This window comes from Ambystoma mexicanum, chromosome 8 (genome assembly GCF_040938575.1).
Source record: "Ambystoma mexicanum isolate Mex_15411 chromosome 8, UKY_AmexF1_1, whole genome shotgun sequence".
NCBI lineage: Eukaryota > Metazoa > Chordata > Amphibia > Caudata > Ambystomatidae > Ambystoma > Ambystoma mexicanum.
The window spans coordinates 33621147-33638848 of NC_090929.1; the positions used below are offsets into that span (position 1 = coordinate 33621147).

Genomic DNA, 17702 nt, shown 5'->3' on the forward strand with positions numbered 1-17702 from the left:
TTGCAGGTGTGCAGGTGGGTGGCCGTGGCTACGGCTGTCTTTCATTGACATGGAATGTGGTATGTACCAGAGTGTCCTGGATTCCAGTTTCGTTTGTTCCTGCCCTGCGTCCTGCTGGAGTCCTTTCTCCGTTCCTCTGTTGGATTTTTAAGGAGTGTGTGAGGGGTTATATGTGGTTTGTAGCTTCTTCTCAGAGGCCAATCCAGGATTGTTCCTGTGTGCCATGTCTCTTCTGGGTTTGGTGCTTTGTGTGAGGTGGTAGTGCTGGGTTTGGTGCGGTGAGTGAGGTGTCTGGTTTGCAATGCTGTGTTTGTAAGAGGATGTGCTTGGTGAGGTACTTGTGCTTTTGATGAGATCTGCTGGATTTGGTGAGGTTCCCGGGTTTATAACTCTGTTTGTAAGCAAGAGAGATGGGTTTGCTGTTGGGTTCACAGGTGTGAGCTTTTAAGGAGAGTGTGAGGGATTGTAATTGTTCTTTTATGACATGCTTAATACCAGAGATGGGTTTCTAAGCGTGGAATCGGGATTCAAACCTGTGTTGCCCCTGAACTGTGCTTTGTAGCTGCTTTTCGCGGTGCTCATGTATGGTGCTCAATAATGCCTCCTTGGAGTTTGACATTACTCAGGAGAGGATTAAGGGAGGAGGGATATGAGGGGACAAAGGCGTGACAGTGAAAAGAAATGGGGTATGTCACATGTGAATATTAGATGGCACCCTGGAACAGGAACTAGGATGGAATGATGCCAAACATGCAGTCCCCTCCTTTTGCCTCGCTCCACGTCTGCAGGAAGGCTCGCCATGTTCCTGCCTCTCTCCTAAATAGATACATTTGCCTGGAGAGCCCAGAGCTGTTGATAGGGGGATAGCAGGGACCAAAGCTAGGTACCTCTTCTCTGCCCTCCCAGCGCCTGCAGAAAGGCTCACCATGTCCCCAGGTCTCCTGAATGCATGCAGAGCCCAGAGCTGCTGATGAGGGACAGCAGGGCCACTGCTAGGTATCTGCCCTCGGCCCTCCCAGCACCTGCAGAAAGGCCCAGCATGCCCCTGGCTCTCCTGAATGCACACAGAGCCCAGAGCTGCTGAGGAGGGAAAGCAGGGGCCACTGCTAGGTACCTGCCCTCTGCCCACCTAGCGCCTGCAGGAAGGCCCGCCTCGTCCCTGGCTGTCTCCTGAATGCCTGCAGAGCCCAGGGCTGCTGAGAGGAGGGACAGCAGGGCGCCACTGCTAGTAACCTGCCCTCTGTTCTCCCAGGGCCTGCAGAAAGGCCCAGCATGTCCCTGGCTCTCCTGAATGCCTGCAGAGCCCAGAGCTGCTGAGGAGGGACAGCAGGGGCCACGGCTAGGTACCTGCCCTCTGCCCTCTCAGCACCTGCAGAAAGGCCCAGCATGTCCCCAGGGCTCTCCCGAATGCCTGCAGAGCCGCTGAGGAGGGAGAGCAGGGGCCACTGCTAGGTACCTTCCCTCTGCCCCCCCCCCCTCCCAGCGCCTGCAGAAAGGCCCAGCATGTCCCCCAGGGCTCTCCTGAATGCCTGTAGAGCCCAGAGCTGCTGAGGGACAGCAGGGGCCACTGCTAGGTACACGCCCTCGGCCCTCCCAGCACCTGCAGAAAGGCCCAGCAGGTCCCTCCAGGGCTCTCCTGAATGCCTGCAGAGCCCAGAGCTGCTGAGGAGGGAAAGCTAGGCCACTGCTATTACCTATCCTCTGCCCCCCCTCCCTGCCAGCGCCTGCAGAAAGGCCCAGCATGTCCCTAGGGCTCTCCTGAATGCCTGCAGAGCTGCTGAGGAGGGAAAGCAGGGGCCACTGGTAGGTACCTGCCCTCTGCCCTCTCAGCACCTGCAGAAAGGCCCAGCATGCCCCTGGCTCTTCTGAATGCATGCAGAGCCCAGAGCTGCTGAGGAGGGAAAGCAGGGGGACCATTGCTAGGTACCTGCCCTCTGCCCTCCCAAGGCCCGCAGAAAGGCCCAGCACGTCCCTGGCTCTCTCCTGAATGCATGCAGACTTCAGAGCTGCTGAGGAGGGAAAGCAGGGGCCGCTGCTATTGCCTGTCCTCTGCCCCCCACCCAGCTCCTGCAGAAAGGCCCAGCAGGTCCCCAGGGCTCTCCTGAATGCCTGCGGAGCCCAGAGCTGCTGAGGAGGGAAAGCAGGGGCCACTGCTAGGTACCTTCCCTCTGCCCTCCCCCTCCCTCCCAGCGCCTGCAGAAAGGCCCAGCATGTCCCCCAGGACTCTCCTGAATGCCTGTAGAGCCCAGAGCTGCTGAGGGACAGCAGGGGCCACTGCTAGGTACACGCCCTCGGCCCTCCCAGCACCTGCAGAAAGGCCCAGCAGGTCCCCCAGGGCTCTCCTGAATGCCTGCAGAGCCCAGAGCTGCTGAGGAGGGAAAGCTAGGCCACTGCTATTACCTATCCTCTGCCCCCCCCTCCCTGCCAGCGCCTGCAGAAAGGCCCAGCATGTCCCCAGGGCTCTCCTGAATGCCTGCAGAGCTGCTGAGGAGGGAAAGCAGGGGCCACTGCCAGGTACCTGCCCTCTGCCCTCTCAGCACCTGCAGAAAGGCCCAGCATGCCCCTGGCTCTTCTGAATGCATGCAGAGCCCAGAGCTGCTGAGGAGGGAAAGCAGGGGGACCATTGCTAGGTACCTGCCCTCTGCCCTCCTAAGGCCCGCAGAAAGGCCCAGCACGTCCCTGGCTCTCTCCTGAATGCATGCAGACTTCAGAGCTGCTGAGGAGGGAAAGCAGGGGCCGCTGCTATTGCCTGTCCTCTGCCCCCCACCCAGCTCCTGCAGAAAGGCCCAGCAGGTCCCCAGGGCTCTCCTGAATGCCTGCAGAGCCCAGAGCTGCTGAGGAGGGAAAGCCAGGCCACTGCTATTACCTGTCCTCTGCCCTCTCAGCACGTGCAGAAAGGCCCAGCATGTCCCCCATGGTTCTCCTTAATGCATGCAGAGCCCAGAGCTGCTGAAAGGGAAAGCAGGGGCCACTGCTAGGCACCTGCCCTCTCAGCGCCTGCAGAAAGGCCCAGCATGTCCCTAGGGCTCTCCTGAATGCCTGCAGAGCCCAGAGCTGCTGAGGAGGGAAAGCCAGGCCACTGCTATTACCTGTCCTCTGCCCTCTCAGCACGTGCAGAAAGGCCCAGCATGTCCCCCATGGTTCTCCTTAATGCATGCAGAGCCCAGAGCTGCTGAGGAGGGAAAGCAGGGGCCACTGCTAGGTACCTGCCCTCTGCCCTCTCAGCACCTGCAGAAAGGCCCAGCATGTCCCCAGGGCTCTCCTGAATGCCTGCAGAGCCCAGGGCTCCTGAGGAGGGAAAGCCAGGCCACTGCTATTACCCGTCCTCTGCCCCCCCTCCCAGTGCCTGCAGAAAGGCCGAGCAGGTGCCCAGGGCTCTGCTGAATGCATGCAGAGCCCAGAGCTGCTGAGGCGGTAAAGCAGACGCCACTGCTAGGTACCTGCCCTCTCAGCACCTGCAGAAAGGCCCAGCATGTCCCCAGGGCTCTCCTGAATTCCTGCAGAGCACAGAGCTGCTGAGGAGGGAGAGCGGGGGCCACTGCTAGGTACCTGCCCTCTGCCCTCTCAGCACCTGCAGAAAGGCCCAGCATGTCCCCAGGGCTCTCCTGAATGCCTGCAGAGCCCAGGGCTCCTGAGGAGGGAAAGCCAGGCCACTGCTATTACCCGTCCTCTGCCCCCCCCCCCCCCCAGTGCCTGCAGAAAGGCCCAGCAGGTGCCCAGGGCTCTGCTGAATGCATGCAGAGCCCAGAGCTGCTGAGGCGGTAAAGCAGACGCCACTGCTAGGTACCTGCCCTCTCAGCACCTGCAGAAAGGCCCAGCATGTCCCCAGGGCTCTCCTGAATGCCTGCAGAGCCCAGAGCTGCTGAGGAGGGAAAGCGGGGGCCACTGCTGGGTACCTGCCCTCTCAGCACCTGCAAAAAGGCCCAGCATGTCCCAAGGGCTCTCCTGAATGCTTGCAGAGCCCAGACCTGCTGAGGAGGGAATGCAGGGGTCACTGCTAGGTGCCTGCCCTGTGCCCTCTCAGCACCTGCAGAAAGGTCCAGCACGTCCCCAGGGCTCTCCTGAATGCCTGCAGAGCCCAGAGCTGCTGAGGAGGGAAAGCAGGGGCCACTGCTAGGTACCAGAGCCGCTGAAGCGTTGGACCGAACACACTGCTGGGTGCATACCCTTGACTTCCAGTAGGATATGGATGAGCTTGTTTCAAGAAGGACACCATAGCCACGATAAGCCGAGGCACTATCCTAGCACAGGGTGGCTAATTCTAAGCAGGTCCTGGCCCTGATTCCAGTGTGAGTTCCATTTGACATATGGCTGTGCCCGACAAGGAAGTGACATGTTTGGAAATAGAACTCTGCCTACTACCCTCTCAAGATGTGTCCTCGGTTGTGGAAGAGGGAGTGTAGCGGGGGCAGGAGGGAGACAGTTTCCGAGACAGGCACCCGTCACCTTGAGGGCCGGATGGCACAGTTTGTAATGCCCACGCACATTTGCAAAGCGACATAAGAAACGTGGCCTGGCAAAGTGGAGCGAGTGAACAGTTGATTGAAGTGTGCTTAAGGACCCCATGCGATTGGTTGCACCTTCAGGCGCTGCCTTTGCCCGTGCCAATGTTGCCATCCTAGCAACAAGTGATGACCGTCTATCCTTTTCGCCTCTGCTTTCTCTCGCTCCCTCCCCTGCTGACCTACCTGTCTGCTGCGCTGACTGGTTGCCTGGCTACCCTCAGAGTCTCACTGGGTACCAGGCTCCTCCATAATCAATCTCCCCCCCACTGTCTCCGGGTCTACTGTGCACTTAGGGGCTGTAACTGAAACCCTACAGTCCCATGCATCCTTGCACTTACCCAGAGCCGGGCTCCTCTGGCTGCATTTACTCAGAGCAATGCTGCTTGATTGCACTCCCCCCCCCCCCCCCCCGGCACTTCCCCTCTCCTCCCCTGCACTTTGCGTTATCGCACTTGCACGATCTGAATGACACAAGGCCTAGTAAGATAGTTTGTTTGGTCCTCCCTCGGTCTTCCTTCCCTTGTCTTGTCGCGCCTAGAAACACTGTGTACAGGCGCGTTATAAATGATTTATATCAAATCTTAATGCCAAATCAAGCTTGGCAAACGGAACATGTGCGTTCAGGGATTCAATGCAATTTATTGCAAATATGGGCTGTGCCTTTTTCACTGTTAGTATTACAAGTGTAAGGGATACAATGTAAGTAACTGTGATAGCAGAGGATTACGTGCTGCACAACTCGTAACTTTGTAATATTACATGAGTCGTAGCCTTGTAGTGACAGTGAGATGTGGGCCTAAAACAGACGTGCAATTACACAGTGGGGGAGAAGGGGTTAATGGGTAATACACTATGCCCCTCCTCCAATAACCACCATCCACTGGCTGCTGCCCCATCCCTGTCTTCACATGCTCATCAACACCAAACCTTCCAATTGGCAAGGATCACTGTCAAGCTTTTCAGTGGTGGATGTGCTGGAATTATTAATATTAGGGTATTTTTTTGAGCGGGGTTTTAGCTTCAGAAAGCAACGGAACACTTCACAATCATAGGGGGAAAAGGACACAGTGCGGGGAGTTAACAATGGGAGGGGGGGCAATTAGGCAGCAAAGAATCTACAAGCAGCCTGAGGAGGCAGATCGCCCAGTCTCGGGTTAGGTGGGGGGTGTGTGGACCTACATTTGAGGGAGGTGCCATTCCGTGATGAGGGGGAAGAGTCTGGTGTTGGCTGGGAGGAGGTTCCAGAGTCTGGCCCTTCTCCTGATTCTTTTATTCGTGCACCGAGAGAGTCCAAGTCAGCACATGTACCTTTTTGTTGGATTTCTAGTTGTGGGTGAAGGGCTGTACTGGGTTTGGCTGTGCCTGAGGAAGCTGGTGGGGTTGTAGCTGTGTGTGAGGGACTTGGCTGAATACTGCCTTTTGAGTTGGGGTTGCTTGACTTGCGTGTTGTGAGGGCTGTGGTGTGTGTGTAGATATCCAGAGGGGTATGCTGGCTCTCGCTGTGTTGGAAGGCCATGCTGGAGTTTGGCTCCGTGTAAGGTGCTTTATTATTTTGCAGCTCTGGGTGGTTTTGTGCTGGGTTTATAGTGGTCAGTGAGGTAATTGTGAGATAGCTCTTTTTAGGGGGGTGGCAGCTATATGTGTGGTTTGTAGTTGACTGAGGTGGCTGTGTCGCGCCTGCAGCAATGGGTGAGTTCTGCTGTGCCCAGTTAGTTGCTTTATGTGTTTCTGAATTGTATTTGTTGCTCTACATGGCTTTGTCCCTGACTGTTTTGAGTGACTTTTTGAAGAATGTTTTCTCTTCCAGAGCCTGCAGTGTTGACTTCGCTCCAGGAGCGTTGAAGCCTGAGATGGTGTTTGCGTTTTCCGTGCCGTGTGCACACTGCGTGTGCAGTCTTCAACACTCATCTTACTGAAACGCCTGCAAACACCTCCAAGGCGCCGGCATTTCAGCATGGCCTACAGAAGGACTGACGGTGTCTCAATAATCCAGGCGCTCGCCATGACTGTAGCAGAGATCCCTGTCTTCTTGTACTCTACCTTTGGACATGTGAGGAACTTGGAGCTGGCCATGCACGTACTCCTGCGCTCCCTGCCTGTGTCCTCTCTCCTCTGCCTGTGTGTCCTGTGCTCTCCCCTCGGTCTCCATTCAATATGGCTTCATTCTCGTGACTCAGTAAAAGTACCACTGCCTGGCTTCCATTTGAATCCTTACTATAAATTCCTGACACATGGGATTTTGTGGTATTTTATGATGTTGTAAGCCTTCATATATTCTGTAGCGTGTACTAGCATCTCGGGGTCTTCACTGGGGGGGAGGCAAGCAGAGGTGTGTGTTTGGGGGGGGGATTGAGAGGGGATTTATTGCCATGCAGTTTCACTTTCAAGGCATGGAATGCTCGCCGGCCTTTGCTGACATTTCCGAAGGCCTTTAATGCTGTTCGTTGGTGGGTGTAGATTGACGCGTGTTGCCCTGTTTCCCTTTCTAAGTGGAACTGGTGTTTGTTGGTTTAGCCTCTGGGTCTTTGGTGGACGAACATCACTTGGACCTTGGCTTTGTGTATGTTCGGGCTCTGTCATTTTGAGGAATGTTTGATGATTATCGTGCTTTGTTGTAGCCTTTTTTCTGATGTCAACAAAATAATGAAGTTCTCTGTGTACAGAAGACAACTGATCTTTGGGTGCCAGTGACTGGTCTCCAGTGATTTCCAAGTGTTGAGTGGAATTGAGCTAAGGGGACATCCTTCTCTTCCTCGGCCCTTGCTTGAAGGGGTCCATCCACATTGTGTACATTCTCTTGAAGATTTTCTACCAGTTTCTAACTGTCTAGGAACAGAGGTGTGCACGATGTAGAGTCAAAAGCTTGTAAATGATGCCCTCTCTGGGCGCCCTATTTGTATTAATCTACTAGTGTGCATTTTGTGTATACATAGTTTGTGTCTTGTGCCTTGACCTCACTGTCTCTACAGGGGTAAACCTATTCGGCTCTTGTGTATGACCTCACTGTCTCTACAGGGGTAAACGTTTCGGCCTGCAAGCTACTAGTTGCGCATAAAGTCACTTCTCCCGTAATACTCCACATGCACACAGCAGAGTGTGTTCTCCTTGCCAAGAGTCCATTGACAGCAGCCAATGGCTAGTGGTCAGTGCACATTTGGAAGCCTCCTTTTGAGGCGCGTCTGGATTTCCTTGTTGAGTCCTACATTGCTGCTCCTGCAGACCCACCGAAAGCTCTTTGGATCTACGTGGTCACTATGTAGAGGTGATCAGCCCCAATGCCCACATTTTGGGGCAAAGCCTTGGATGAGTGCTAAATACAGGAGATTAATATTGCTGAAAGTAATGTGGAGGTGCTGTATTTGATAATTTCATTGATTTTTGCTGCCTGATTTGTGGGGTTTTCAGGTCCTCCATTATCTCTGCCATGGTCACTGGTACATGCAAAGGGGTGTTGGAAGTCTCTAATCACAATTTCTTGCCTCTGTAATGTGTTGACAGGTGCTTGTCTGGCATGGACCTCCTTTCTTATCGACACTTATGTAGGCGTGAGAGGTGTTATTTTGATATAGTTCCTGCTATGAGCCCTAAGCCATGGTGTGCCCTTTTTCTATGCCCCTTCCACCGTTTCTTAAAGAACGTGTTTTGAGGAGTTTACTTATGTCTTGGTGCTTTTTCTTGATCTTCACTGATTTACATTTTTCATGGCATTAAGACGTTATGCACTTTGATTTCCTGTGTCTGGTTCTTTCGGTTAGATTGCTGGCTCAGTCTGGTGGGAATCCTCTGCAAGGCGAGCCACACCAGGTGTTCCCCTGTCTTTACTGACGTCTTTTGTGTGGCTGTGACTGCAAGGGCTGCACTTGCAGCCTTTTTGAGGTTTCCGATGTCTCCGGAAGCTGCTCGCCCTCCCTTGGGGTTGTGGCAATGTGGTTTTTGTAGAAAGGTTTCTATTTGTCGTAGGATTTCACCACCATTGATCGTGTGTTGCAGGTTGGTATTTTGGTGGGAGCTTGTGCATTTCTTGTCTTTCCTGTTGCAGATTTCTCTATGGGGCTGACAGTGATTTATTGTTTGTTGCTGTTGCCTAGGGGAGAGCTGTCTGTTAATATCTGTGCAAGTGAGGTTCCTATTGTTCTTCTGCATGGTACATGGATTCCTCGGGCCTTGCGCAGGGTGAAGTGTTTTTGTTGCCATGGCTATTGATGGTTGAGTTTAGGCTGCATCTTTCTTTTCTGTTCGAGCCTAGCTTGGACCTTTCCTTGACATTGATCTGCTTATTTCCTTCCCTGGCAAAGTCGCCTCTTTCAGTCCGTGTCCTTTCACTCCGGTCACCACCTGTCACGATGTTTGCTCTGGATTGGAAGCTGACCCTCTCTGCTGCAAGGCTGTGGAAAGCTTCTTGGTTGAATTGGAAGGGAGATAGAGGTGTTGATAGGTGGGATTTTACACTTCTGCCTTATCTCTATACCCCCTTCTTGCCTTTCTTGTTTTTGTTGACTTTCATGAGGCGCTATGGGGTGGACGGGGCTATCTCTAACTCCTGGCATTCATCTCAGTGGGTGGCATTCAATGGGGAACTGTACCGTGTCTCAAATGATTTTGATATCATGGTTGTAGGTTTATCTCCAAAACTGCCATTTCAGGCTGTATATTCCATTTACTGATGGTAAAGGACTTTGCTTTTATGCTCCAGTGAAAGGTAGATTGTGAACAGTAACATTGACTTGTTTCCTGTGTCTTGTATAGTATCTGCTGCCGCGGCTTGCTTCAGCTTCTCAAGTTCTTCTAGCCCGCTGTCTAGTGACCTGGGCACCCTGTATTGTGCTCTTTGAATCCTTGTTTTGTGATTTGGGGTTTCGTGGTGCGACTCCGTGACATAGGCAGGTATGATGTTTCCCTTCTTTCCATGGAGCTTCCTGTTGTGTCCAGTTCGGCTTCTCTGCCATTTGTTGGTGGCATTTAACTCCCACTCTCTCCTCTCTACTTCAGCCTCCCCAGAAGTTGTCTGATTGTTGATTTATATATACTTGGGCTGTGTTCTGCATGTCTGCACTGTACTGGGCCCATGCGTATCGCTACTGCACTTTCTTCTTGGTGCCAACCTAGGTGCTTATTTGGGTCTGGGTTCTATGCTTTGTCCTTGTTTGGTGTTTTGCAAACAGTCCGTGCACCGTGCTGTTGAGGTAAATTGTACCTGGAAGGTGTTTTCTGTCCCTGTCATTTGTGAGCCAGTACCTGCCAAATTCTCGTTGTGGCTGATCTCTATGTCCCGTCTTGGAGGGAGGGTGGAAAGGATCATCTATGTGTTTGGGTGTTGGCCTCTTGTTGGTTGCACTGACGCTCTTGTGGATTCAGTTATGTTTATTTCTTCATTGAGTACCATAGAGCATTTGTGCCTGTGGAGGATTAGCGGTTTTGGTTTCGCAAATCTGGGTTTGGGTAGGATGTATTTTGTTTTTGGTGGACGATCATGACTGTAGTGTATTTTGTCCCTTTTGAGTAGCTACTTCTCATTCGTGTATCAGTAACTCTATGCCCCATCAGGCTTGCAGGTCTCTGATCTTAGGGCTGTGGGCTTATTCCATTTGTGCCCTGTGTTTCGTGCTATGTTTTGGTCCTGCACTGGGTTTCATCCTGTTTTATCTTGATTTACGTTGTGCTTGTTCTGTAGTGTTATAATGGCTTTTTTCCATGACCTGGTGGAATTTTCTTCTATGCTTCCTTGGGTGTCTTGTTGTTTAGCCACCTCACCCTTTCCTCTGCGTCCCTAGAACTCTTGATACTCCTGTATGTGCACGTCTCCCATCTCCACTGTTTGTAGCCGTTCTTCTGCTGGCTGATGATGTCGCGTGACACAGACTTGGATAGCAAGTCACGTCGGTGCGCTCCCTCTCCCATCTTTCGCTGCTCCTGCTTTTTCTCCCCAGTGCTGGCCTCTCCCTTTCTAACATTGTCTCTGTTTGCAGTCTGTCTTCTCCCAGTTGAGGATTTCTCCGGGGTTAAGAAAGGTGCTGTTTGCCACTGCTCTGGGCACCATGGCCCTGGCTCTGGCTGCCCACCAGCTGAAGCGCCGACGGCGGAAGAGGAAGCAAATCACCCAGAAGACAAATGTGGGCATCCCAGCACCAGTTCTCCCTGCCCGGCGAGGATCCTCTGCGAGGAAAGGTGAGGAGAGCTCAATCGATGGGCAAAGCATTAAGGACCCTTGTGTGAAAGGGGGCGAGGAGAGACGCTGGGATTGGCTGGTCGTTGGTTTCTTTAGTGTTCAAAGATGTGGGTACCTGCCATTGATGGATGGGTCAGCAGCGATCCTCACTGAGTCAGTGCGCTTGGACCTGCATGGATGCGCCAGTTCCTGCAGAGAGAGGGGTTCTTGGGTGTGAAGGTCTCTAGGTATGTATGCTGCTAAAGACCTCATGTCTGGGTATTTGCATGAGGAGTAGAAGGGTATTTGTTGAGGAGACATGAGGAGTTTATCAAGAGTAGGTTTCCAGTGAGCAAAAGTCCATGGATTTCCGTGGGCGACGGGGAGGATGCAGAAGTCTGGGGGCAGTCGGCCGGGTTGGCACACGTTGTTGGTGTTAAAAGCTGGCAAGACCTCTTTGGTGGTCCGGTGCAGGTGCAGCTCTGGGCTTTTTATTGTATAGGATTACACGGAGGGTCTTGCAGAATGTTCCTCTGTGCTTCACTCCTCTCCTGGATGGTATTGTATTGCAGCTTCTCAGCATGTGTAAAATTGTTTTCAAACCATGCATTTTTACCCCCCTATGTCTGCAGTACAGTCCAATGAACAGTTTCATGGCCCTGCCCCCCCACCACAGCTGCTCACAATGGGATCCTCTCGTTCCCAGTTTTATGCAATCAATTGTCGGCAGCACTTTATGGCAACGCTAATCATCTGATTGATATCGACTTTGATCTTTTGCGTGACTACGCTGCAAGCCTGTGTGCCGCAGGCATGCTTGTGTTGTCCCTGTGCGGTCTGCATTTGTTTATTTACTTTATCATTTAAAGTGCAAACCTACTTCTAGCGCAGTAGTGCGCTGCAGTGTGTGGGTGGCCAGCGTTTGAGCTGGTGTCCTTTTTTTAAAAAAAATATTTTTTGAACGTTCTTTATTACATGTTAATGAAATATTACACATGTTTGCACATTGTTGCCATCATAGTCGCCCCCCATATAGGTGCGGGAAAGCCCTTGTTCCAGGGTACACGAGAGCCGGCATGTGTCTGTCTTCTTTTCACTTTCAGTACACTGCGGCGGGGCATCGCGTCTGCTGTGAACTCTGGGGTGGGGGGCATCAAGGCTGCTCAGCAGAGTTCATTCGGCTCGAGGCGATAATGCAGCTCTTCCTGAAGGGGAACTGTGTCTCTTGATTTCTGAGCTTTGTGTATCATAGCCAGATTTCTCTACATCAAACATATCCCCTACTTTAAGGTCTCGTTCACCCGGCAGGGACTTACCTTTCCACGTTCGGGTCAAGCAGGCTTTGGAAACCAATAATGAAAGTGCGCCATATGCAGCCCAGCATTGGGTCCAGTCTGCTAGGGATCCCTTCCAGCTCCCTGATCCACCACAGACCTTCCCTCCAATAGCACTGTAATCTGCTACATGACCATCACACAGGGCGCAAAATGCCCACTCGCCACTAGCCATTGGCTAGTGATAATTTACCTTTGGCGAGTAATGAATGGTGTGCTGTCTGTATGTATAGAATTGAGGTGGCAAGTGCCTTTTTAATGACTGGCTAGTAGCATACAACTTGAAACGTTCCACCCTAGACATCACATATGCCTATAAGGGGCTTTTTTCCACACATTTGTTCCAGCAAAAAGGGCTTCCCGTTGGAAGATTTTCGACAATTTCACTGGGTCATATTGCCATCTATGTAATCATTTAATTCCATGCAATCTGTACTGACAAGCAATTGACATCTTATGGGTATTCGTGCACAGCTTACCCACATTCTTATCCTACATTTCCACACCAGGCTCTTTCCCGTTTATCCTTCAGCCTCTCATGCACTGCTTGCCCACATTCCAATCCTACATTTCCACACCAGGCTCTTCCCCACTTATCCTTCAGCCTCTCTATCTCCTCCACCTTTGCAATAACTAACGAGGCATATAAATACAAAATCGGACCCCTTGAGCTAGTATGCGTATTAGGTATTTTTTCTGTGGGTGTTAACTTGCTCTGTATTTCTACCTTCCATTTGTTTGTAGTAATCCCCCCCCATGTTTGCAGATAACTGAATGCTAATAATTTATCAATATTAAGTACCTCCTGTATGGAGATGAATGTGTCTCCCTTCCATTAATGACCTACTCTCTCTAATCCAGCCTCAAACCAAGTTTGGAACCTCTGTGTGTCCGGGTTTTTGTCTCTAATGGGCAGGCTCCATATTTGGCTGAGAGGTGAAGGCCAAGGTGCCCCCCCCCCCCCCATTCATGTTCCATATTTCCCAATTCATGCCCAATATAGCATGGTTCCAGATTCTGTTTCGATATTTTCTTTCCCGGCACCGAGAGCCACACCTCTACCGTAACCGGCCTCATCCAGTAGTTCTCAGGTAGCCCGATTGTTTAGACTTATCGACCAGTAGGTGAGTAGGTGGGCAACCCTCTCATTTGAGAGGCCCTACAATAGCATTCCATGTCTGGTAGACCTACACCTCCGAGTTCATCAGAAGAATTAGGGTATTGTATGGAATTCTTTTTCTTTCTCTGCCAAAGAAATTGAGTGATCTTACCCTTTGCTTCCTGCAATTTCTGTTCTGGGACCCGAACCAGTATCATCTGGAACAGATATAGGACCTTTTAGTAGTACGTTCATTTAAGTGCATTCAGCCTACCCATCTATGAGAGGGATGTTTACCCATTCATCCAGCTCCTCATAAAATTGGTGCTTTTTTAGATTTATTTATTTATTCATATTTGTAAAGCGCAAACCAGCCCAAGGGCATCGTGGCGCTTGTTACAGAAGAAAATCTTCACTTAGTTACACATAGGAAAACATACGGGCATACAAACATACAAGCATAGTTACTGCACATTATGCATGAAACAGTTTATGACAACATGTATACTCGGGGAAGGGTGAGGAGTGGGACAGTAGTGGTCAGTTAGTTGAAGAGAGCAGTTTTCAGGTTTTTTTGAAAGGAGGGGGGAGAGGTTTCTGCTCTGAGGGCAGTGGGGAGCGCATTATATGGGAAGCCTATCCCTTCAGCTTTGGCCTGGTTGATGGGCGGTACAGTGATTTGGTTGGTGTAGTTTGTTCTGGTAGGCCTGTTTGATATGGATCTGGATAGGGTGTCAGAAAGGTAAGGCGGAGCTGTGAGGTTAATGCATTTGTGTGTGCTTGTGAGAATTTTGAATGTGATGCAGTCTTTGACTGGGAGCCAGTGGACAGATTTTCTAACTTGTGATATGTGGTCCCTTTTTAGAATGCTTAAGGCAGCTCTTAGTGAGTTATTTTGGGTGATTTTGAGTCTGTTGAGATTTTTTATGGAGGTGCCGGCTAGGAGCGCGTTGCAATAGTCTAGCTTAGCTGCTATGGTGGCTCTGATCACTAATGTCAGTATGCGGCTCTCTACTGAAAGGGAAAAGTACAGATTTCTTGATATTCACTTTAAAACCAGAGAGCTATATTTTTCAATTGTTAACGATGCTTCTGAGATGTAGGTCTGAGGATCTGTCCAATGTAGCATAATGTCATCTGCACACATTCCCGGTAAAGAGTAAGGCAGAGAGAGCGCAACCCTGCCTTGTACCCCTATGTAGGCTGAACTTTATCGACTTCTTCATGTTTTCTACTACCCAGGCCCTTGGGCACTAGTATAAGGCTGCTAAGCCATTTTGGATCCTCTTTCTAACCTCTTATTTCTTTCAATACCCCATGTACAAATCCCCATTCTGCCTGGTTGAAAGCTTATTCCACGCCGAGTACTGGGTCGCCACATTGCCCCCAGACAGCTCCATCAGATTGCGCGCTTGCGTACATTCCGCAGAGTCGTGTCTTGTCGCCCAGGAATAAAAACCCTACCCGGTCCAAATGCACTTATCTAGGCATCAGTCTTGAGACTAGAGGCCAGTGACCTAGTAATGATCTCTGCATCCACAAGCAGGGAGCGTGTTTGTCGCCTGTCTGCTTTAATCTGTACATCAGACCTCTCTGCTTGCTTTTGGAGGTGCTGGGCATTTATTTTACAAAAAACGCAGATGATACTCAGTTACTGCTGGAAGTTAGCAGAGACTACTCCCTCGACTCGACTGCCTTAGATCATGTCTATGATCGAATTGAAATATGGATGGTTCTGCCTGAACGGCAGCAACCCTGAGCTTCTTGCTTTTGGATCCAGGCAGTCCCTGGCTAAACTAAGTAAGGTCTATACAAGTTTTCAAATTGTGAGCAGCGTTAGTACAGTTCAGAGCAGAGTAAAAACATCGGCATTCAGTGAGGCCTCCAGCTGAATACCCTATGTCCATGTCAACCAGGTGAGCCAGAGTTTAGTTTCCAACTTGGCCTGCTCAAGAATATCCGTCCGAATATTACAGAAAAGAACTGTGCACTCCTTGCTCGTGCAAGCATCTTGTCGAGGCTTGATTATCAAAATTCATTAGTGATTGGAGCTTCACTGTACAATCTGAAAAAATGTCAAACCCTCCAGAACGACGCGGTGTGTATCGTCAAGAAAATCTCTAGAAGGGTAAACATTTCATAGCACAGGAGGGACATCCACTAGCTTCCAATACAGGAACGCATAAACTTCAAAGCTTGCACCATGGTCCATCGATGTCTCTGGATCAGCCCCCACATAACTCAAATCACTGTCCAAGCAGATTGTTGCGTTCCTCTAATCAGCTGCAGGTGTCTGTTCCCAGCTTTAGACGCGCAAAGGGTCTAGGGAGTTCTTTTCCAGTTAAAGCGTCAAACTACTGGAACTCTCTGCCTGCAGTGCTTAGATTGGAAGGAGATCTTCAATCATTTTGAAACTCTGAAAAACCCTTCTTTTTAAGTAGTCGGTTGACTTTTCTCCCTTAGGCAGCATTTCAACCAATATTTTTCTTTTCATTTATGTGTCTATTTGTCCTGTTTTTATGTTCGTATTGTGTCAATGTTTCCTGTGCCCTGATGCCTGTGGCTTTCGGCGCCTTGTAAATGAATAAATACATTCAAGAGGGATATCGGTCTCTACGATTTACACTCTGCTGGGTCTTTTCCCTCCTTAGGTATTACCGAGCTCAGTGCCTGACAGAACGAGGGCAGGGCTTCTCCCTTTTCCAAAATATTCTTGAATAATTTAGCCATATATGGTGCTGCTATGCCAGCATATTATTTTTTGAACGAGTTTGTAAATCTGTTTTCCTCTGGGGCTTTTCCTGTTGGCACACTTCCTCAACAGTTATTTTGGGAAGCTCAAGCTTACTCACATACTCCCTTACCCGTTCGCTAGACTCGCCTCTTTCCTTCTCATATAGTTTTGTGTAGAACCTTGCAAAGCTGCCAATTATTTCCACCGGGGTGGAATTGACCTTGCCATCTTCCTCCATTATCTCATCCACGCATCTCATCGATCTTTGTATTCTACGCTGTGCTGCCAACATAGTCATAAAGGTTTTGTTGGAGAAATTTGTTTCACCTGTCGTCAAGGATTTCAACTCCTGTCTCTTCTGTTTCAGTACTAGTATGGTGTCCTGCAAGCCCCCCCGCCCCTGCAGCACTTTCTCCAACGCCACAATGTCTTCCCTCCAGAGTTCCCTCCAGTGAGGCCCTCTCCCTCTTTCTCCTGCCCCTTCGAGTATGAGTAGGCCCCTCCAAGTCTCCTTTCCTGCTTCCCATACAGTACATATGTAAACCTCTCATTGGTCATTCAATTGGAAATAATCTCTTATCTCATACATCCTCTGTGAAGACCCGATCTTTCCAGCGACTGTCATTACATCTCTACTTGGCTCACCATATCTTTCATAATCACTACTGGCTGCATTGTCTAGCTCAAAGCCTGAAGGCCCTCTCTTCTGTCCCTTTACGCAACAACAAATAGTCAACCCTAGTGTACGCGTCGTGGGGCTGGGTAGATGGTGAATCCTGTCACCCCTGAGTTCTTCAATCCCCAGATTTCCATCAGCACCTGCGTTTTGATGATCTATGCCACCCCACCAGCTGTTCCCTACCTTCCTTCATGAGAGCCTGTCTCTGCTCTTGTTAGCCCACCTTTTGAAGTCACCTCCCACTATGAGTAATCCCTCAGCTACGTCAATTGTCTCCATCGCTTGTTGAAAGGGTACGACGTCCTTTCATTGCCTGCAATTTCATCCCCTGGCATTTCAACGTAGGCATTCTAACGAAAACACACATCGCTTAATTTTTTTTTTTTTTAGGGTGGGAAAGGGTAGATTAGGGGTTGGGGTGGTAGGGAATAGCTAAACATAGTTGGGGGAGGAAAGCAGGCGCGTCTGGCACCCCCGTGACGCCTCCACGCGAAGGAACGGGCTCCCAGCTCCACGAGGAACCGGAGTTCGGGAGCCGCAGGAGCGCGACGCCACAGATGCCGCGCCCGGCGGCCACAGAAGCGGAGAAGGCCTCCGCTGCGAGAAGGCGGCGGCGACGGACCTCGCCCCCGCAGGCCCCGGGGGTGCGGGGCGAACACTGGTGGAGGGAGGCTCCCCGGAGGGGGACAGGCGGCGCCCCCTCCCCTTTCTTTTCACACGGAGGGATAGGCTGTCCCTCCAGCCCGGCCCCGCCAGAGGAGAGGCACGCACAGGGATCAGAGCCCGGGGGGGGTGGAGGACCGCAACACCACAGAGAAGGCCCCCGTGCCGGGGGGCTGAGAGGACGAACCGGTCCCCCCCCCCCGGTTCCGGGGGCGAGAAGCGAGTGCAGGAGGAGAGATGCTCCCCGGGGCGGGGTCCAGGGACTGCCCCCCACCCGACCACAAACAAAAGGATCTGCCTTCCCCCCCATCCCCCCAACCCGGCCCCGGGTCCCGCCGCATGGCGGCCCGGTAAGGGGGCCTTGCGACACCGCAGCGCCTCGGATGAGAGGCGGATCAGCCCTCCCGCCGCGGGGGCGAAGGACATCGACGTAGCGCAGGCCTACCCAGCGCACAGGTCTACCCCTGAAGCACACAGGGAGTGCACGGGTCCGACCAGGACCCCATCTCGATCCCGCACAGTGCTCCGAGGACAAGACAGGGC

The 17702-nt window shown here is 51.4% G+C and overlaps 1 protein-coding gene across 4 annotated transcripts in view; it reads left to right on the top strand.

Moving 5' to 3' along the window:
* MIGA2 (mitoguardin 2) overlaps nucleotides 1–17702 on the top strand; it is a 288693-nt gene that overhangs the window by 10003 nt on the left and 260988 nt on the right. For all 4 annotated transcript variants that reach the window (XM_069609212.1, XM_069609215.1, XM_069609214.1 and 1 more), the window contains exons 2-3: nucleotides 6313–6555; nucleotides 10472–10670. In XM_069609212.1, coding sequence (XP_069465313.1) covers nucleotides 6460–6555; nucleotides 10472–10670 — 295 coding nt within the window. In that variant the 5' untranslated portion in view covers nucleotides 6313–6459. The remainder of the gene's footprint in view (nucleotides 1–6312; nucleotides 6556–10471; nucleotides 10671–17702) is intronic.